Source organism: Oreochromis aureus, linkage group 23 (assembly GCF_013358895.1).
Source record: "Oreochromis aureus strain Israel breed Guangdong linkage group 23, ZZ_aureus, whole genome shotgun sequence".
Lineage (NCBI taxonomy): Eukaryota > Metazoa > Chordata > Actinopteri > Cichliformes > Cichlidae > Oreochromis > Oreochromis aureus.
Genome location: NC_052963.1, coordinates 37,754,816 through 37,777,495, shown reverse-complemented (window position 1 = coordinate 37,777,495; position 22,680 = coordinate 37,754,816). Strand labels below are relative to the sequence as shown.

The 22,680-nt window shown below is 39.9% G+C and overlaps 1 protein-coding gene across 1 annotated transcript in view; it reads left to right on the top strand.

Moving 5' to 3' along the window:
• The window catches only part of scfd2 (sec1 family domain containing 2), a 101,168-nt gene extending 78,996 nt beyond the window's left edge, over positions 1–22,172 (top strand). Inside the window, exons 6-9 of the mRNA XM_031753888.2 lie at positions 3,227–3,372; positions 10,407–10,541; positions 17,980–18,099; positions 21,852–22,172. Coding sequence (XP_031609748.1) covers positions 3,227–3,372; positions 10,407–10,541; positions 17,980–18,099; positions 21,852–21,944 — 494 coding nt within the window. The 3' untranslated portion in view covers positions 21,945–22,172. The remainder of the gene's footprint in view (positions 1–3,226; positions 3,373–10,406; positions 10,542–17,979; positions 18,100–21,851) is intronic.
• Positions 22,173–22,680: the final 508 nt, after the last annotated feature.

Sequence of the window (22,680 nt, the reverse complement as noted above, 5' to 3'; positions counted from 1 at the left end):
AATTTTTGCTTTAAAGTGGTGTCCACAAAATCAAATGTACATATTATGTGGCTGTTTTTATTTTTTATATTGACAGCTGCTCATCTGAACAGGTCTCACTTGGTGGGTTTATTGCTACGGACCCGACTTGGGATGTGTGGTTCGTGTATTTTGGCTAAAATTGCTCTCAATTCCCAGGATTCTTGTGGTCTTTGGTTTCCTACAGTGATTGCTGTTTGGGCCTCCCTGTGTGTTTGTTTGGTTATCTTTGTGAGGGCATTCATTGACATTCCTGAACCTCTTACCCGTAAGGTTTATCCTTAACAAATTAATGTGTAATTTAAACCTAATTCAACCCCAAAACAGGATGTGGATAAAAAATGAAAACAGGCCAAAAAACTTCTAACATTTCCAAAGATTTAATCACTTTGATGGCCCAGAACTCAATCTAGCTCAAAAGATAGCTAGTCATGATTTTTTTTGTTTAGTTTTTTTTATTTATTTGTTTTTATTGTTTTTTCATTTCCTGTGAAAGATGGCTAAAATCACTTACTCATCTTTTTGGATGAGTGGTTCTTGATAAAGCTGTATCCCACAATCTGTCCACTGTGCACGGTCACATGCACACACTCATTCAGTGAGTGTATCCTTAAAGCTGTCCGCTTTTGCCTGCGTGTAACGCGATTAGTGGATATCTATAAAGTGTGCCGGGAAACATGAGTGAAAGAACAAACAGATGCTACGTTAGTTTAAGAGAAAACACCCATTTCTATGGCTCATGTCTCCAAAACTGGACAACTCACACTAAAACACTCTCGATGAATAAGTGCTACTTTAGGCCAGAGGAAAAATATGTAAGCAAGATTTTGGGGTAAACCGTTCTGTTAAAGCAGCCACCATTAATATCTTTGTAATAACACTGCATCATTTGGCAATGCCTGTGTCAGAACAACGTGACAGGCTTCTGTAGTTAAGGGTCCGCAAAGAATTGCCTGAAACTCCCTCATCTCTCAGCTTTATAAACCCTTCTAATTTCAGCTCAGTGTTTTGTATTCACTGTGCAACTTAACTGTTTTGATTCACTCACATGGCTCGGAACAATATTTTTGTCTGTAGCAGACATCTGTTTTCATTTGTTTCATTTCATTGTAGACTTCACGTCTAGAACCAAACAGCAGACACACACACTTATGTCCCTCAGGAGTTGGGAGATACCAAAAATGGAGTTAAAAGGGTGTAAATGTTGAAGTTTTGCCAGGTGACTTCAGCATACACCAGAAGAATTGTTCTATTACTAAAAAAAAACAAACAGGTTTTACTGATGAATGAATTGATGGATGGGATTTTTTTACTGTGCAGCAGCATTGCTCTTGTGGGTCATACCTGCTAAACATCAGAATGTTTCCATTGTTATTATGAAATCATGTAAACTTTTGTCATACTTCAGGATGTAAGTGTGGTAAATATATGAAGTCAGAGGTATGCATATGCTGCCATAGACCACGAGTGTGGGCTAGAAAGCATGATAAAAACCCCGTACCTGCAGGAATGGAAGCTACCTGTTTGTTATTTGACAGTCCATGCAGTATTAAATCTGGGGCGCTACATGAACCCGAACATACTTAAGCAGATAAAATATTTATGAAATGCACATTTGCATGCAGAAACTATGACTTGGCCCTTATTGTGGCTAAGTGTTACCGAGCTAACAGAATAACTGTAAACTAGTGTTGTTGCATTATTGTTGTTTTTAGGATGCACCGATTCATCATTCCAGTTTCTGAACTACTTATCCTATTCGGGAGTGCTAGAGGGATGCTAGAGTCTATCCTAGCTACGAATAGGGTGAGAGGCATGGATTATGTCCCCAGTGACACAAGCCTGTAACCTGGCTGGCAACCTTCTTGTGACTTCCAGCAACCGTTTAATAACTGAAATCAAAATTTTTAAAGGCTAAGCAGCTGGGATTGAGGAATACACATTTTTCCTACCAAACTCAGTTTAAACATTGCTTTCCTAACACTGTGAAACAAAGTGGGACTTATAAATACATATTATAAGTATATAAATGTAATGATTTGGCATTTATTGGTTATATAGTAGATAATAACAAAACATACCAGAACTGAGATGAACTAAATGAAAAATACAAAAATGCGTTCATCTTATTTGCAGTCATTTCAGTTGAGTTCAATTAGTCTTTACTGCACTTTGGTGTAATTTGTGGTAGCACTAGTTTGTCTTTTCTTTGGCTTTCACTGTTTGTGCAACTCCTCATTACTTCAGTAATGAAGCAGATAAAACAAGAGTGAAGTTCACGGCATTAATACGTGCTTTAATACGTGCAATAAGATCTTGTTGTAATTTCGGTTAGAATGTACTTCAGGTTTATATGATATAGTTTGTGCATTTTTATCACTGAGTGGACCAACATGTCCAAGCAGAACATGAGCCAGTTCCTGACTGGAAGGAAACTGTAGCTTAATGTTGCAGTCAAGGAAAATCAGCATATGGATGTGATGTGCGCTACGCCGCTGCGTGAAAAGCACTTTTATGTGTGAACTACTTGTACAAATGGTGGAGTCATCATTGTTCTTTTTGTTACGAGCCTCTCAGAGTCTGGAGTGCTGATTCAGTTTTCAGGTTTGTGTTCTGTAACACAGCTGACCTCCTTGTTAATTAAAGGCAGCCAAATCCCCGAGCTGTGTGCTGGGGAACTGCAGGTGCCACTCAACCCACTTTGCCAGAAGCGCTCTAATCGGACGTCTTGGGCGCCATCGTTTAGCCTTCTTCACTATCTTCTCACTCGGTTTACTTCTCTTTGATATTTTTAAGCCCCACTCTCCTTTTATCACTGCCATTTCTCTTTCTTCTTAAACGCTGTCATTTCGGGTTTATTTCACAGCAAGCCTTTGCTTCCCTAGCCACTTCTTTAGAACGAAGGGAACATTAGATTTTGATTAGGCTGCAGTGCTTTCTGCTGGAATAAAGGAGCTCTTGTCCTCTCGCTCCCTTGCGTTTACCTTGATAATTGGTTTCAGTACACACCCAGCTGAGAAAATTACCCACAAAAATGAACATGCCACATCTTATGGCCAATTGTTTTTGCAGAATCAAATGGGTTGTTTTTGCTTATTTAGCTTTCCTCTCTGGCCAGTTTTGAAGCAAAATGTAATGTGTCTACTTTTAGATGAATCTGTGGTTTTTAATGTTCTGTTAATGAGATTGTGTGCTTGTTTTTTATTAGGTTGTATAAATCCTGAGGAGCTGACCGCAGAGCGAGTTCATTCTGCAGTGGAGAAGATGTTCAAGACCCTCCGAGGTTTGAGCAGCACCAGAAACCACCTCAAGCAGCTACGCTCCATCTACACTGCCAGCGATGGAGTTCACCAGGTTGGAGGCACACAAACTCTGACTGCCAACCTCAAAACACAAACACGCCTTCTGTTACAGGGTGGTTTGCTTTACCCGTATCAAGTATGAACCACTACCACAACCTTAACATGCATATGTTGTCCAGCACAGACAGAATATTCCGTTGAAATTGTCACAGATACAATGCAGTGAGAAAGTATTTTTTTGCATATTTGTCACACTTCAGTGTTTCACATCGTCAAGCAAATTCTAATATTTGACAAAGATATCCCAAGTAAATACAAAATGCAGTTTTTAAATGATGATTTCATTTATTCAGGGATAAAAGATATCCAAACCTACCTGGTCCGATGTGAAAATATAATTGTGCTCTAAACCTAATAATTGGTTGTGCCATCCTTGGCAGGAAGAACTGCAGTCGAGTATTTGTGTTAGTGATAATGAGTCTTTCACTTTGCTGTTGAGGAGTTTTGGCCCATTCTTCTTTCCAGAATTGTTTTAATTAGGAGCGTTTTCCAGTAGGAACAGCGTGTTTAATCTCATGTCAAAGCATTTCAATCAGATTTAAGTCTGGACTTTGATTAAGCTTCTCCAGAATTGTCATTTTGTGGGGGGGTTTGAGCCATTCAGAGATGGGGCTGCTTGTGTGTTTTCGATCATTGTCGTGCTGCTTAATCCAAGTGCTCCTGAGCATCAGGGTATATACTAATGGCCTGACATTGTCCTCCAGGATTTTCTGGTAGAGATCAGAAATTATGGTTATATCAATTATGGCAAGTTTTCCAAGTCCCAAAGCAGCAAATCAGCCCCGGACTATCACACAAGCACCATCATGTTTGACTTTTGGTATGATGTTCTTTTTATGAAATGCTGTTTTAGTTTCACACCAGATGTAACAGGACTCAAACCACCTCAAACCAACAGGACTCAAGTCCCACTTGTGTCTCATCAGTCCACAGAATATTTTCCCAAAAGTCTCTGGGATCATCAAGATGTTTTTTAACAAATGTGGGATAAGCCTTTGATCAGCAGTGGTTTTCTTCTTGGAACTCTCCCATGGATAGAATTTTTTTGCCCAGTCTATTTCGTATTGTTGTTACTCTGACTTTAATTGAGACAGCTGACGCCTGCAGTTCTATAGATGTTATTCTGGATTGTTTTTTGACCTCCTGGATGATCCATTAATGCACTCTTGAAGTAATTCTGGTAGGCCGGCCACTCCTGGGAAGATTCACCACTGTTCCAAGTTTTTTCCATTTGTGGATAATGGCTCTCACTGTCGCTCACTGGTTTACTTTCTAATCCTTTCCAGCCTGATAGATATCAGTGACATTGTTTCTCAACTGTTTCTGTACCTCAAGGTGTGATGTATTGCTTTTTGAGATCTTTTAGCCTACTTCAGTTTGTCAGATACTTTCCATTTAAGCAATTTTTTCTTCAAGAGACCAGGAATTAATCAGGCCCGCCTTTGGTCTGTGTGATTGAACTCAGCTTTCTAAAAATTGTGGTGAATCACACTTAATTCATGATTTAACAAGGGAGACATTTTACTTTTTCACACAAGCCCAGGTAGGTTTGGAAAGCTTTTTTTTTCCCCTTAAAAATGAAATCATTATTTAAAAACTGGGTTTCATGTTTACTCTCATTAACTTTGTCTAATATTAAAATTTGCTTGATGATCATAAACATAAATGTGATAAATATCTTTTAGAAATCAGGAAGGTGGCAAACACTTTTTTCACTGCACTGTGCATGTAACTTTTTACTTTGTGCTTTATTTAACTACTCCATGTAATTTTCACTCTTGCTGTGGTTGTAGCGCAAGCACAGATTTACCAGAGGACCGCTGACCTCTCCTGCTTTTGTTGCTCTCCCTTTTGCGTCATGCAAGCATGCAAGCATGCAGGCACAGGGGACTTCACTGCGAGAGCCTCGTCACACTCGTCTTGGAGCTTATGTAACTCCAAAGGCCCTCTGAGTGCATCTGAAAGCTTTGTCCTTTTGGTATAGACAGTGACATTCTAGAGTGGCGGCTTCGCTGCTGTTGTCCTTCATTCTGATTGGGCAGTTTGTCAGAGAATTATAGGCCAGGAGCTTTAAGGTCAGTCGATTGAAAGTAAAAGAAATATTCTTGGAACTTAAGCTTTTGCTGAAGTTTCATTTAACAATACTTTTGTGTCCTTGTCATTTAGTCTTTTTCTTGCCTATTCTCCTCCTTCTATCCACTGAGGTTTATTTCTTGAGTGATTCTCTCAAATCTTACATCAATTATTTAACCAATCATACAGCCATGATGTAGAAAACCTTGGAGATGAAGTTCGTCAGAATAGTGAGATAATATGGTTGAAATGCATTTGAATGTTGCAATCTTTTTTCCATTGTACATGCTTTTTCAAACATTTTAGCCACAATATAAAGTATATGACATTTAATATAAAGTAGTTACTATAAAAGTCATAGGAAAATGTAATTACTTTGTGAAATAACTTACTTTGGTTTCTTGACAAGAATGAGAACTCTCTTTCTCTCTGGCTTGCATGTATTCACAGAAAATCAAACCACAGCTAGCTAACTTCAAAGACTGGGATCAGTGACGTTCTAAGTCTTGCCTGTTTGCAGTCTAAACATCTTCAACCAATGAACAATGTAGACATAACAACTACAAAAAATGTAATTTGTCATTTTTACACAATGTTTCTTGTATTCACTCTTTAGTACATAGAAATTGAGAAAAGGAAAAAAAGCTCCACCATAAGTAGAAAACAGACAGCTGTGCTTCTGCAGCTCTCTTCTCTCCTCTTCTGTCCTCCCAACTAGACAAGAATTACCTTATATAAATTGTCTGTATGGGCCACCTACATGTTACTGTAGGTGGCCTGTGCAATGAAGCTCCCAGTGCTCAAATTTTGTGCTGATGTGGAATTCAGATTCGGAGGTGTGCCCCAAGACTGGAGCAGACAACTTACATATGCTGGAAGGTAACTGTTCCAGTTCAGGCTTATGTTTTTGATTAACACAGAAGTTTGAATACATTTCATGACTCAGTCTCTTTTTTCTGCATCTGAAAATATAATAATAATCATGCAATGTCTGTGAAAATGTGCCAGTAGCCTCTTGACTGAGCAAGCATTTTGGATGCATGTGAGAAGCATTGTGTTAGGCCAGACCTGGCTGTCCTTGTTCCAGGACTATTATAAAATGATTTCATATGAAAGTAGAACAGGATGATATCTGCCAGCTACTGCCTGTTCTTGAGAAACATCAGAAATCCTCCAGCCTCTCTGAGGCTGCAACCCTTCCTCCATTGAAGCCCACACCTGACGTTTTCTTATTAATATGCGGAGGTCCTCACTCCAATGTTTAAGGCCACTGAAGAGGAGTCAAGTTGTTCTGTGCTATCTACCCCTTTTCTTGTGGGTGTGTTGTGTGCGTGTGGTACCTGTAAATCCAGTGTAATGATGTTATATAACCCTCCCTTAACAAAAGAATATGTGGAGAGACATGATTGTGGCTTTGGCTTGACATGGGTCAGAATCTCTTGCTCTGACTCTGTGATGGGACTCATGGGAATCATGTGTTTTTATCCTAGTGTGAGGGAATGAGTGTTGTGTGCCATCAGCTTCAGTAATCAAGTGTTTTTGGGGTTCATCAAAGCGGTGAACAAGAGCAAATTAATTAAGTCGTGGCTTAAGTAGGGTTGTTTTGGGGTTGAGCTCTGTCATTGCATGTTGTCATTTGTGTTGTGTTGTAACTAAATTTGTATGATTATAACACTAAACATAAAAATATTTCAAATTAAAATCAAAAACCGCAGCTCCTTTGTTTGCTTCAGTTAGGCTTTCTTTGTTACAACCATAATTATTCTGACCAGCAGACAGCCGCACTTACAGCCTTGAATGGTCACGTGTATTCTCGTTGTAGAGGCGCACAAAAATTGCACATTTCCAGGCACATGTCATGGTGTGAGTAACAGTGCACTATTGAAATTCCGAGAAAAAAAAAACAGTGGGCTATAAGTAATCAAGCTGTAACAGCGAGACTCTAAAAAAAAACACTGAATTCGAGTTCAACAAAGGGCTTGATTTTATTGCTTTTCTGGGAACCACTTGAAATTGGGTGGAAAATGTTCTTAGTAGCAAGCATTTGCATCATGATGAAAAGTTTTAAGACTTTCAGAGACTCGCAACGAGGTGGGAGAGTTGTATAACCAACCAAAAACCATAGTAACAAGAAAATGAATCATTTGCGTCTACATTGAGCAGATTGTGACACATGGGTGAGCATACACACCTATGACTAGATAGACTGTCCTCCCTCTTGCGTGGGTTTTTGAGGCTTTCTGAGGTATTTACTCAGGTTTTTTTGTCTTATATAACATCTTTTCTCTTTCTATTATGACCAGTCATTGCATTGACATGGTAATAAGATATAATCTATTACCACCTACATGAGATGTGAAGCAATCTAAGGCATAAGTGCATCCAAAGTAAAAATGAAATTCAGAAAACGAAAATTAATGTCCAGCAGGGTCAGTGACTGGAAATGACTTTAACTTTTCCTATTGATTCTATGACCCTAAACATTAATTTCAATTGTTATTTAATATACAATTATATTAATTTTAGACGTTACATAGAAAAAAATAATAAATGAGGGTATTATTTAAGGCTGGCCTACCTTGTGATAAGTAAAGTTGCTAACATACAGTTTCTGTTTCTTGATCAGCTCTTCCCTTATAAGTGACTTCTGGTTCGGGAAGCTACTGTTTCCTGCCAGGAAACAGATCAAGCAAACTCATTGTTGCTTTGAAATTATTATTATGCAAATTTTTTCTAATTATTTTTATTCATTATATTGATATATTAATGGGAGGAGATGGCCTCGTGGTTGTGTGTTGCCCAGGTTTGGGGAGAGCCACGTCTGAGATTGTTTTTGCCATCAATTGGCGGTTTATTCATTTAAATTTAAACAAATTACAGCATATAGAATACTGGCATCAATTTTTCTACTACCTACATCCTGCTATAGAGAGTGAATTCCTTTACATACTTAACATTTAGCATGACTCTCTAAAGGGTTTCATATTTTGACAGGAATGATCAAAAAGAAAAGAGTCCACAGGCTGATGAATTAAACATCACCATTTTTAGGCATTTAAATGATATGCATAGTACAACTTTATCATATTTTTGACTGGGTTGTTTCCCGGTAGATGCCAGACTGCTGTTTTCCATGCTCCATTTGTGTTTTTCATTTTATCACCTGTTGTTTTGGAACATTAATTAGTTCATCTACCTCAAAGCCAATAAAACCCATGGGGAAACCTGATCCTCACATTTGACGGGGGTGTGTATGTGCCCTCACATGTTTGTGTATGCAAAGGAATATTTAAGCACTGACATTATCATATGACTAATTCTAATATTGTTTTTAACATGTGGGTGGTGGTTTAATGGTATTGGTTTTAGGTTTTTCAAATTCAGATGATAATGGAGAGTGCGTGACTACGGGTTGGATTTGTTGTTTATGCCTGTTTATGCCTTGATGTTGCGTATGCGCATGCACGATCATGTTTGAGCCAGAGGTGAATCATTACTGTGTTTACTCCAAGGTTGGTTTGTGCAGAGTGACCCAAGCCGCACAGTCATTTTGGTGGAGGTGTATGTTAGTTTATATCATTTGGACAGCAGGATTTCCCCAAGCCTGATCTGGATTCTCCTGCAGGTAGTTGAGGAGTGGGAGGCTCTGAGGTGTCTGTTAAGAATGATGCATATTGAGAGGATGTCTGTGGGCAGAAACACCTGGACGCATTAACATTTAGACAGTATTGCATGTGTAGGTGTGTGTTTTTAGTGCTTGTTTCTTTGCAAGATCTAAATCGGGGGTGGGCAAGTAATTTTTCCAAGGGTCCACATGAGAAACTGGAACTGTTCAGCTCAATATTATTTTTATTTATTTTCTACCAATGATCTAAAGGATAATCCGCTCCTTCCCACCAAATATAACCTGATGTAAAATAGAGAGTTTCAGTTCTGGAACATGTTCACAATGTTTATTTAGACACTTATGCTATTCACAGTACTCAAATAAGGCTTTGCCAAGTCTTATCTGGGTCTTTATTGTTCTCTGAGAGAGCAAGCTTCGGAAAAAAAAAATCTGCCTTGAATTCTTGATCCGCTAGCTTTGAGGGCTATAAATGGTTCATTTTGTCCTGGGTCACTGGGCAGAAAAAGTCCTCTGTTAGAGGTTTTTTTTTTTTTTTTTCCTCCATGGATCACTGTAAATACTCGAAGACATTTATGAAGCTTTAGTTGAGGTTGTGCAATTCAGCTCCTCCAAGGACACACACTTTATTGAAACACCTTCTTTTCTCTGTGAAGTGGGACAAAACATAAACTGCTGTTATTATAAAAGCAAGGCTGCTGAAACTTTGGAAAAGTGGGCCAGGTGTCTACTTTGAAGAAGCAAGTTACGTCACACACTAAGCTGTCTAAGGCGAAAGGGGGGATTGATGTGTTCACCAAATTTCACAGTGACCCATTCACAACCATTTGCTGCTAATAATAATTCAGACTGGACAGAGAATAGTTGAACTAGTCAGCACGAACTTAAATATTCCTGTCTGAATAATCTTGGTTTCTGGGAATCATGTTAATGGAAAATCACATTCTTCATTTGATTCATCCCTTTATCACCCACATGGTTGGCCAGAGTGCTTTTTTTAGCCACATATAACCATGTGGGGTTCTTTACCGCGCAGTTTTAAAAGCTCTTCCTGAATTGACTCATAAGTCAGCAGCCTGTGCAGAGCTTGAACAGGGCTGTTTATAACTTCACTGTCTCACACCCACAGCCATTCACATAATCATGCAGGGGCTAAAAGCCCAGAACAATATGGGCTCCACGAAGACACCAACAGTTCTTCAACCACCAATTTAAACACATGTAGCAATCTGTATATTTGCATAGAGGCTGTTATAAAGAAAAACCTCCACTGTCATTGGAGATGTTCAGCATGCTTATTTGTGTGGTTTGATATTTATGCTTTGCAGGCGACCTATCGACCTTTCCTGCGGCAGATTCTAGAGGAAGTCTTTCACCCTGATCGACGTGAATGTCCTGACATCGAGCACATGTCTGGAGGTCTTACAGACCTGTTGAAGACCGGCTTCAGCATGTTCATGAAGGTTAGACATTCCTCACAAACACATATATGCAGCAGAGTCAGCTCTGTCACAGAAGAAATACCTGATTTGAGTTATTTATACTTAAATTGGATAAACTGTTAAGAAAATGTATGAATGGACGGATAGATAGAAGATTAAATGTGGAAACTTTACAACTGGGTTACATTAGTATACATGGCTCTGGTAACATGCGCATCTCTGAAGGCACCATTTATCCTGAAATGTGCATGCGGCACCTGCATTCCAGTCATTTGGTATACTGTGAAACAGAAAATCACAATGTAGATCCCAAACTGTCAAGACACTGAAAGCCGATGTCAACCCTTTACCATTCACTTTCACACTAAAGCAATTGATTTCTTTGGTTGCTAAATGACTGCAGTTAAAAAAGAGAAAATTCAGTATTCACAGTGATAAACATGTCGTAACATATTCCTGTGCTAGTTTTTTACCAACATGTGCTAGCATCATGTTCCAAATAAATAAATCAATTTTTCAGCTTCACCTTTTTATTACGATGTCTTTGTACTTTGTTTTTGATCAAATATAGTTTTAAACAAATTTTCATTTACATCTATATATACGGGGCGACCGTGGCTCAGGGGGTTGGGAAGGGCACCGGAAGGTCGCCGGTTCGATCCCCAGCCTCTCTGTCCTGGTCGTTGTGTCCTTGGGCAAGACACTTTACCCTACCGCCTACTGGTGTTGGCCAGAGGGGCCGATGGCGCGATATGGCAGCCTCGCTTCTGTCAGTCTGCCCCAGGGCAGCTGTGGCTACAACCGTAGCTTGCCTCCACCAGTGTGTGAATGTGAGCATGAATGAATAATGTCATTGTAAAGCGCTTTGGGTGCCTTGAAAAGCGCTATATAAATCCAATGCATTATTATTATTATTATTATTATATTGCATCGCAATTTTTTGGATATGGCAGATTTCAGAAATCCCACACATAACATGAAATGCTTCTACAAATAGAAGCTGAATGAAATGACTATACAAAAATCAACCCTTTAGAGGATAAACCGCCAAATTAATACTTTTTGTACACATTTTCAAAAGTGTTTGTGCTGTACTTCAAGTCTGTTATACATATCAACCAAAGATATAACTAGAAAGGGTTTGCTGACTATTTTTCTTGATTCCCAAGAATGAGACATCTTTATTGTATGACTGGTAAAAAGGAGTCACTTTTGGCAGCTCATTTGAAGAAAATCAGAGATTACTGATGAAAAAGCATGAAGCCTTTATAGTCTGTGGAGATGAATATCTTAGAATAGAATAGAATTAGAATAGAATTTAACTTTATTGTCATTGCACATGTGACAAGTACAAGGCAACGAAATGCAGTTTGCATCCATCCAGAAAGTGCTTAGCAATAATAAAGATATATTACAAAAATGGGTCTAATATAGGTATGAGGGTACAAAATATGGGTCTATTATGGGTATATTACAATGTACACGGTATGAAGGTAGGTTATGAATATGTTATAACTATAAGTATGTACAGGCTGTAGTGAGTGTGCAAGCTATGTACAGGCTATGAACAGGATATAAATATGAAAACTGTACAGAAATATAAAATATGAAACTATACAGAAATATGAACTATACAAGTTGTAAACAGTTGTAGAACTATAATTATTATTGTACAGAATTATACAGTAGTGCAGTTTAGATCCGTGGGATATGTGGCTAATTTCTACAGAGGCTATATAAAGTGCTACTGGTTACAAGTGGTGGTTCAGTCCATGTTATTATTGTGAGGGTACAGTTGTCCATTCGTTTGTTTTTGTCCATTGTGTGTGTGTGTAGGTGGTTGTAGGTGTGTGTATGTTCAGTCCATGAGTTTAATGTGGGTCAGATGTCAGGAGGCAGAGTTCAGGAGTCTGACAGCTGTAGGGAAGAAGCTGTTCCGGAACGTGGTGGTCTTAGTCCGAGGCTCCTGTAGCGCCTCCCCGAGGGCAGGAGGGTGAAGAGTCCATGTGCTGGGTGACTGGGGTCTTTGATGATTTTCCCAGTCCTTTTAAGACACCGCTTCCTGTAGATGTCATTTATGGCAGGAAGTGGTGCTCCGGCAATGCGCTGGGCGGTTTTCACGACCCTCAACGCCTTCAGGTCCGAGGCAGAGCAGCTCTGTTATACAGTTGGTCAGGATGCTCTCGATGGTGCAGCGGTAGAAGTTCACCAGGATGTCTGAGGACAGGTGGTTCTTCCTCAGTCCTCAGGATGAAGAGGTGCTGAGTGACCAGCCAGTTGGTTGTCCGATGAGATCCTCGGAGATGTGGACACCCAGGAACTTGAAGCTGCTCACACGCCGTCCCTTTAATGTAGATGGGTGGATGTGGGTCAGCATTCCTCCTGTAGTCCACGATGAGCGCTTTGGTCTTCTCAGTGTTGAGCAGCAGGTTGTTGGTGTTGCACCACTCAGCCAGACGATCCACCTCCTCCCTGTAGGCGGCCTCATTGTTGTCATTGATGAGGCCAATTGCCATGGTGTCATCTGCAAACTTAATGATTGCAGATGACTTAAATCTTCATGATATTCCAGTGCCTGTCACCTATGGGTGATTTTTGATCTCTGTTTGGGATCTATATGTGTTTCACTTATTCACTTATTTAAACGGCAACTGTAACGAAATACAGTTACTCATATTTTGTATTTTAAATATGTAATACCAGTACATGTTTTCTGTTACTCCCCAATACTGTGCTTTAATATCAATCTGGATTCTTCACTGCTAGCTTTGTGTTAGCGTAGTGTTTTTGCAGACATTTGCAGAGAGTAAGTGTTGTCCCAGAAGCAGTTGCTTCTAACCTCGAATGCAGTTTAACTGTAATGTCATGTTATTGTCCTTTTGTGAAATAAAAATAAAAGTAAGGATCATCTTAAATCATTTCGCTTTCCTATATTCCCAGTGACTTCTGGTGTACCCCAAGGCTCAGTCTTAGGCCCTCTTCTCTTCATAATATACATCCTTCCTCTTGGTACCATTTTCCGCAAATTTGATCTTCACTTTCTCTGTTTTGCTGATGACACCCAGTTATATCTCTCCTGCAGGCCTGATTCCTCCCTCCCACCCCTTCTTCCCTTACAGAATGCCTATCTAATTTAAAATCCTGGTTCAGCTCTAATTTTCTTAAGCCTAATGAGGATAAAACTGAAATCCTTCTTATTTGCTTTAAATCCAACCTACTGAAGGCAAATCATTTCACTCTCACTATTGATTGTTCAAAACCCGCATTATTACCAGAACCCCATCCTACCAGCACATCATCTCTGTTCTTCAGGAACTTCACTGGCACCCAGTGAAATAATATACAAACTTCTTCTGCTCACCTTCAAGGCCTTTCATAACCTTGCTCCTCCTTACCGTTCTGATCTGTTAAGCACTACCTCTTCTGCCCACTCACTTCGATCCTCTTCTTCTATCCAGCTTGCTGTGCCTTCTTTCCGCCTCACCACCATGGGAAGCAGAACTTTTAGCTGCTCTGCTCCCAGGCTGAGGCAAACAATTCTATTGTTACGTGTCATTGGGTGCCTTAAAAGGCGTTTTATAAATAAAATTTATTAATATTATTATTATTATTACTATTTCCGCTATTTTCTATCTAATTCAGTCCAATATACAGGTAATTAAAGAACCACACATAATATCATTGCTTTATACAGAAAAATGTAATGTGATTACAGTAATGGGTAATATAAAAAATCTAGTCTAAGTAATGCCTATTCACTCAACAAACATGATGTGTCAAATAAAAACTCATGCTACTGTGATGGTAAATGAACTAATTCTTATTTAGCATTTTTCTACCCTCCTAGAGTACTCAAAGCACTCTATACAACATGCCACATTCACCCAATCACACCCAGTCTCACAAGCACTTTCTCTATACTTTGTGCTTTCTAACTACATTCACACATCTTTCATACTCCGATGAACGCATCGGAGAGCAACGTGGGGTTAGTATCTTGCCCAAGGATACTTGACATGCAGACTGGAGGAGTCAGGGATCAAACCATCAACCTTCCGATCTGACCTGCTCTACCTCCTGAGCTACAGCTACCCTTATGATAAATGCATAATATGTATTATATGATTTTTTTTTTTAAATATCTAGGATATCTAGGATAGCAATGGATTTGCAACTTTTGCAGAAAGATTTGCAGAAAAAAACACATCTGAGAACTGAATCTGTAGTCTGCCGTACCCCAACGTTTTTGCCTGGATCTGGTCATAAAGCCTTCAAAATGGATATCCAGCTCACAGTAGAAGCTATGCCAGGTCACTGCTTCAAAGAATCACATTTATTTTAAGGCAGAAAATAATCCTCAGATGACAGCAGCACATTATGATATCGAGGCTCTTAAAGAGCAAGACCTTAATGGGAACCGAAACAGAAAAGAAAGAAGTAATGCAGTTTGATTTGCAAATTTTAATTGTTAAAAGTTGATAATTGACTTATTCTTTCATTATTCTTTCATTATTTTAGCACTAGTCCGAGTTTTTTTTCTAATACTATGCATAATGTACATTTACTGCAGAGTGGATCACTCTCCACAGTCTGATTATCCCACATCTGGGCCTGCTTAAACTGATGATTACCCAGAGGAAGGAATTAGACAAGTTGTGTAACTGTGGCCCGGTTTCACTCAAATTAAGAAACTTGGCTCAAGAACCACCAACTCAGACAGCCTAAACCTATAAAGCTGACCTTGTAGTCTATAGGAGCCCAGTGCGCACACCCTTTATGCCATAAAACACCTCCTATAAAACTTCTATTTTCAGCCACAGAGCTTACTGTGAACACAGTTTACATTATTAAAACACAGTGGACCCTGCTGTCTGGACCATGACCCGCTGAAAGCCTGTGCAGTGTTGTTTCAAACTGTCATCTTAAACTGTCTGTAACCAAATTATTTGTGTGTCTGGTGTACCATATTTAGTCTTTGTTTAAGCAGAATCCAAGTTGTACAAGCGATCTTGCTGCTGCCCATTTGAGTTAATGCAACCATAGTTCTTGCCTATGACTGACACCAGAGAATCACAGAGTGATTTATCTTGCACAGTTTACAAATGCAAATAGTGCATGGAGGAGAGGAGAAAGTCTGGACTGGTCAAAACAACAACACTTGTATTTTATAGAACAACGTTGTTGCTTGACTGGCGCGTTTCAGCTTGTAGCCTCATCATGGTCATCATCTGATAACCCCGATGACCCTATCGTGTCGGTCAAGCCATAAAGTTGTTCTGTGTGCTACAAGTGTAGTGAAGACTTTACTTCTTCACTTTGTGTAGATTGAAATCTGCTGTTTGTGAGTACCCTGTTGCTACATTTTATCTGAAATCTGAACGGTTTTTGTGATAAAGATAAGGACATCTTTATTGATCCCTGTAGGGGAACTATTTTTATTTTATTTTATAAAAATCATTTAAATAAACTCATCAGAACAGAAAATCCAAAAGACATAGTAAACTTTTGATTTTCTGCAGTGAAGTTCCGGGCTCGTTTGTAAAGGATTTCCACTATTTCTGCACATCAGATTGCTTCTTTACTTGAATTCTCTGACAAGCAGAATGGATAAACTATCTGATTCTGTTTTGTTCTGGTTTACCTGTTAATGGTTACCAGATGTCAAAGGGGAAATCTTAACCCAGAGGGTCCATCCACACTAATTGACCATAGTGTTGATTAGTTAGTTAGCAGTACAAGTCAAGCTAAGGCATCAGTCACAAAGGCTTAGAGACCACTTGGCAACCGCTTTTCAACCTCTGGTTACTAGACAAAAAAAAAAGTGTATTGGCCAAGTGGTTGCTGGAGTTGCCCCATTGCAGCTGAATGAAACTGGGTGCAAACAGGATGCTTCACCCAAAACCTCTTTGTGATTTCTTTGGTTGCTAGCAGACTGCTGCAGTCACATGTAGTTTGGATGGATGACACCATCTTGATTCCAACAAATTACTAACCAAGCAGTAGTGAAACTTGAAAAATGTCAGCCTAAAATGGGTTTATATTAGTGCTGTCAGCGTTAATCTCGTTAAAATCTTTCTTGTGTATCTTTCACTGCCTTTCACTGTTCTTGTAACAGTGACAATAAAAAGCTATTCTATTCTATTCTAAAATGATGTTAACCCCATAACCGCATTAATGCGGCAAATCTCCATTAGCGAATTAGCGCGCATCGACCTGTGCGTGCGGCTGCACGGCGCTAACGCGTTAACGAGCTAACGGAGATTCGCCGCGTTAATGCGGTTATGGCGTTAACTTCATTTTAGCGAGATTAACCCTGACAGCACTAGTTTATATCCATAGTCCCAAAAAAGTTTTTTGCTTAATGATTTTATATAGATTTATAGATTTTTTTTCAAATGATTCAGTTGATATTTGCCATGATTCTGTGTTTTGTGCTCATCTTTGTGTTTTTATGGGCTGCTTTAAATTGAACTAAACTGAATTTATTTTTTATTTAATAAATTAATAGCTGGTGTCTAGCAAAAGACAGAGGCAGATAATGTTGAGATTCTTTTTTTTTAGAATTCACATTAAACTGTTTGGTGAGTGGCATTTTAGAAAAAGTCCACAGATGATGTCTAAAAGTATGGGGTGTTTTTTTTTGCCTCAGACACACTCTGCACCACATTCAGCTCACAGCCCCTCCCTCACCATGTGAGGTTCAGATCCAGGGAACACACTAGTGGGGATTTACTTACACATGGGGATGCCATGTCTGCGATGTTTAGAAGTCCCACCAGATCTGCCTAGATGTACAACATACAGCTTGAGCTGAGCAAGTTCCCAAAATTTCCCATGAACACATGTTGAATCATCCCTGACATGCTTTATCCCAGCCTGCTGCTGCTTCACGTGGATAGCCACTCTCTCCTTAGGTCCACCCCCTGCAGCTCTGATTGCTTGGTTAGCATTCACAGGCTCGTCCTGACTGCTGCCCACTGACCAATAGTACAAAGCCATTGCTCACCAACATAAGCACCAGACATGACCTGCTGTTAAAACAGCATTTTAAATGACAGTTAATAATGTGCTAGCACAATTTATTTTATATCAGTCTGTGAGATGCGCCCTGACACAGGTGATGTGGGACATTTAGGTGTCTGCGTGTTGTGTTGTGTAAGTGTGTGTGTAGAGCTTACATGTCCACGTGTTAGCCATCATGACACCAGTGTGAGGAGACGTCTCCCTCCGAGTGTTGTTAGCAGGTGCACTGTGATCAGTGGCACCACAATATCACAAGAATCCAGCTGAGAGGTGACTCAGCAATAATACATAAGAGATGGCACAGGTGTTAAATAGAAAAGAGATGATATAAAGTGTTCAGTGGACAAAAATACGTTTATCAAAGGAAGGAAAGAAGCAGCATAAACAACTCCAGTGGCCTAAAAATACCTGTCAAAATGTCTCGTCTTAACTCCAGGTGAGCCGTCCACATCCTGGTGACAACCCTCTGCTCTTCCTCTTCATGGTTGGTGGAGTCACACCATCAGAACTTCGTCTCATCAAAGAGATTGTTGCCACACACAGACCGGGGACCCAGGTGAGTCTGTGGCCTGTCGCTGTCAGGTGACGTTGCTCTTTCCCAGCTCTGCTTCCACTCTCATTGAGCTAGTGTGGACATGATGTTGTTCAATAACTGGGGAAAAGTTTTGTTCAAACTATGAACGGCTTCACTGGTAAATTTAAATGAAACACATTATGTTTTAAAGCAGAATTGAGATCCATGCTAGTAAGCTTTACCTGCATGCGGTAACCTCAAGAATGAGCACTGAAATAACTTCTGCCGTTTTCTGTTTTTATTGCAGTCATATCACTTAAAGTGATGCCATACAAAGTGAAACCTAATGTCTGAGCTCCATATTTTGCTTTATGTTGAACTGTTTATAGTAATATACACTGATTGGACACTTTTTAGTGGACGGGTTTGAGATGTTTTAACTTGAAAAGCTAACAAAATACATCAGAATATGGATACACTGTGGCTATAAAGGGATAGACATGGTCAGCAACAAGATAGTCTGCAGGATTTAAATAATTCTCAGTGGGCACTAAGGGGCACAGAGTATACCAAGAAAACATCCCCTACACCACTACACCATTGGATCCATGCTTTCATGTTGTTTATTCAAAATTCTGACTGTACCATCCAAATGTTGAACCCTAGTTTCATGTTTTTAACTGACAGAAGTGCCACCCGGTGTGTTCTTCTGCTGCTGTGGCGTATCTGCTTCAGCATTCGGCACGTCATGCGTTTAGAGATCCTCTTCTGCACTCTGGCTATTTTCCTCTGACCTTAGGCATCAACCAGCCTTTTTCATGAAGAGAACTGTGTTCACTGGATATTTTCTCCCTGCCGGATAATTCTCTGTAAACCCTAGAGATGGTTGTATGGGAAAATCACAGCAGATCAGCAGTTTCTGAAATACTCAGGCCAGCCTGTCTGGCACCAGCAACCATATAATCACCTTTCTTCCCCGTTGTGATGCTTAGTTTGAACTTCAGTAAGTTATCTTGCCCATCTCTATTTGCCTAAATGCTTCGAGTTGCTGCCATGTAATTGACTGTTTAGATATTTGTGTTAACATAGAGTTGAACAGGTGGGCCTGTTAAAGGAGCTAGTGAGTATATATTATATTATATTATAGCTATCCAAGCTTTGTTACCGTCTCCTGTGACAAAAGCCACTGGTGATATAAAAGATTATTAGATATTTAACACTAACATTAACAGTATCAAGCAATCCTTAAGTTCCATACTCAGTAGTATCTGATGAATTTCAAGCAAAGACTGACTGCATGAGCAAACATAAGTACTGACCTACATAAACAGGTGGCTCAGATCAGGCATAAAGGTGAGCATGTCATCTGATCTTTACACCTTTTAATGCAGTAATTGCATACACAAGATGTTGAGTCTGTCTGCCTGTCTGTGTGTTTGGGTGGTTTGAGTGCTTATTGCATATGCAGTCAACACTAACACACAAAACATGCAGATGATGCATTTCCTCTGGATGAGAGGAGTGCAAGAAATACGTGAGGGACATGAGGCTCGTCTTAATAAAAGGCTTCGAGAAGGAGGCCAGAGGCAATGAAAGGCTTGGCAAAGATCAAAGCCCCCCCATCTGTAATCAGAAGAACTGAATAAAGACCAGCTTATATAATAACCTGCAGGGCCACACGCACTCTAACCCTTACACAGAGATGTGCTCACACTTTATGTGTTTGGACCAGACATTCATGAGTATTTACACCGAAAACAAACAGCGAAGTTTTGCTTTTGCACTTGGATGTAATTCTTCTGAAATACAGTCACTCTGCCATCACAAACAGCCACTGCTGTTCTAGGCAGTTAAGGGCGCGGAGTTAAGTCAACACTACTGCAAAGAAACAGGGCTTCTCTGTTATACAACATCAGATGAGGACTGCAGAACTATAGGAGTGCATACTTCAGCTAAAGCCGTTCAGCTGTGTGCTTCTGTCATTTTAAAGTTACATTTTTGAAAGCTGCATCTGAATCCAGAGCTGCGTAAGAGAAAACAACCACTGATCCAACATCCATTACACTACCAGACAAAAATTTAGACAGGCGCAAGGTAAAAAGTATCAAAAAGCAGATATGGGTTATTGCAGTAAGCAAAACGAGAGACCTTAAAATGCCTTATATTGCACACTATTGGCAATCGCTTCATGGGGCTGTCACCCGGAATGGATTTCATTTAACGATGAACCTTATCAGAACTTAGGTCATACACAATACGCTCTCCCAATTTGGCAATCTATGTAAGCTGCAAAATGTCCCACCTCTCCCTCTGACGTTTCAGTGCTTCTGCTGCCCTACATCACTACCTCCTGTTTAAACGTGTCCAGCCAGACCATTATCATTCCCAATGCGTAACATACCGACGATTTGTCATGCCCCTAAGCGTCTCATAGTAACGCAAAAGGTACCCTTCCACGTCCTTATGAAATGCTTGCAGCTTTCTATTCCAGCCCAAACCCCAACCTTAACCTTAGACTCATGCAAACCCGCTGTCATGCCCCTTAACGTGTTGGGATGAGAACCTGTTGCTCCACCATCCCAGCATCCACCTGTATCCTTCCAGATGGGGGTTGCTTCATCAATTCCTAACATCTATGTGTGTCTGAGCATAGACACCAGACTTTAACTGTATTCAGCTGTTCTGCTGTCGGTCATTTCAGTTAAAGCGGTTATCATGAGAAAGACCAGGAGGCCGAGTTTATTTCTTATCAGCTTTAAAGATCAACAACTAATGACACCCAAGATTACGTATCAATGACGCATCAATGCTTTCCAGCGTGTGAGTGGTATATGCATCTTATCAGCCTCTGGGAGGAGATTGTGTTTCATGGTCCACCTGCTGTAAAACAGCTTCTCCACAACAACAACAACAACAGTCATCTTAGTCATCACACACACCTCATATCAGCTGAATTTTTAACAGATATGCTGCAAAGTATTAAAGATCGCAAAACACACAGGCTCACAAAGCAGTTTGATACTGTGTTGTTGGTGAAGTGCAATTTTACTGAGGATATTTTACAATCTTATTGAGCTTGTTATTAACTGAAAAATGTGACAGGCAGCCAAGTGGCCAGCCATCCAAATTCGCCCAAAAGCAGGGAGAGATTTTTAAGTAAAGCCTCACACGTGCTGCACAGCAGCTGGATGCACTTGACATAATTCCTGCATTTTCTATTTCCATCTTTCGCATCCAAACCTGTGCCAAAGTTTACGTGAAAATAAATAAATAACGTTTCTGGATCGACGCTGTAACTCCGTCCTGTGCTCATTCAGCTGTTGCCTAACTTTCAGTGCTTTTATTCTTTACACACAAAAACCTGCACAATGATTTTATAAAGCTTTTTTTCAGTAACGTACTTATAAAGTGAAAGTTATGGCAGGATTGTATGTGTTCCCCATGTCTGAATGAACTTACTGAATTGTTCCAGTCATATTTATTCTCCAAACTAAATATATGGATAACTGCTGTCTTTGATTTAACATCACCCTTACAAAGACTTTAAAATTAAAAGATCCACCTTGGTTTGAGAGTCACCAACCAAAACATCTTTTTTTTGACACCTCAAAAAAAAGAAACCACAAAAAGAAACCACAATCTTCTGAGTACTACTACTTAACAAAATAACCCACCTACAACAGAAACTGATTCATGCAGCTTGTGAATTTCTGAACATGTGCTTCATTTATAAGTGTCGGCTTACACATGTTGACATCCTTTGACTCTGACGAGTGTGTTGTTCCCCACTCCAGGTGCTCGTTCTCTCCACCAGGTTACTAAGACCGACAGACATCCCCGAGCTGCTCTTCGGCACCCAGAGACTGGTACCTGATATCGGTGTGTAAAAAAAGGCTGCCAAACGGAAACGCAGGTGTTAACACGCGGATGAACACATGCACCTCGAACATCTAAACACCGAGGTGTGAAGAGGGCACGAGAAATTAAAATCCCGTGTCAACAGACGACATGCAAATGAAGCAACATTCCTGTCCTGTAAAAAGCCACATCTCTAAGCGTGAGGCGTAAAATTCCATCAAATGTTAATATAAAGCAATAAAGTCACTTTTCAGACACCCATGTGTGATGTCTTTTATTTGCATATATACACAGGACACAAGAGGTTAAGTTAGCCGTTTAAAGCAGGTCTCTGTGTGTGAACCCATTAGAAGTGTTAACAATGGACATCATGCTGTTGTGGCCGGAAGAATACACACTCTCTGTTAACATCATCCACTCGCAAACATCATATGGTGACAAATAAGACCAGGATAATTAACAGAGCCTTTCATGCTGCCTCCCAAGGCCGATAAATTGCTCACACTTAGACCTCACCTCCACCTTCCAGCCCTCCCACTCTCCCGTCTCTCTTTGTTCTCTCCAACATGAATCATCACAGCTAAAGCTCAGAAATTCACCCACAACTGGGGCTGTTCTCCAATCTCCCTCATTTTGTCAAACAGGCGTAATTCAGCAGTTTGAACTGGGTATTCAGAATTCCCTGATTAGGTTCTGAATTGCCAGTAAACTGATGCAATTACACGTTTTTAATGGCAAACTGTTTTAATATAATTTTCACCTCAT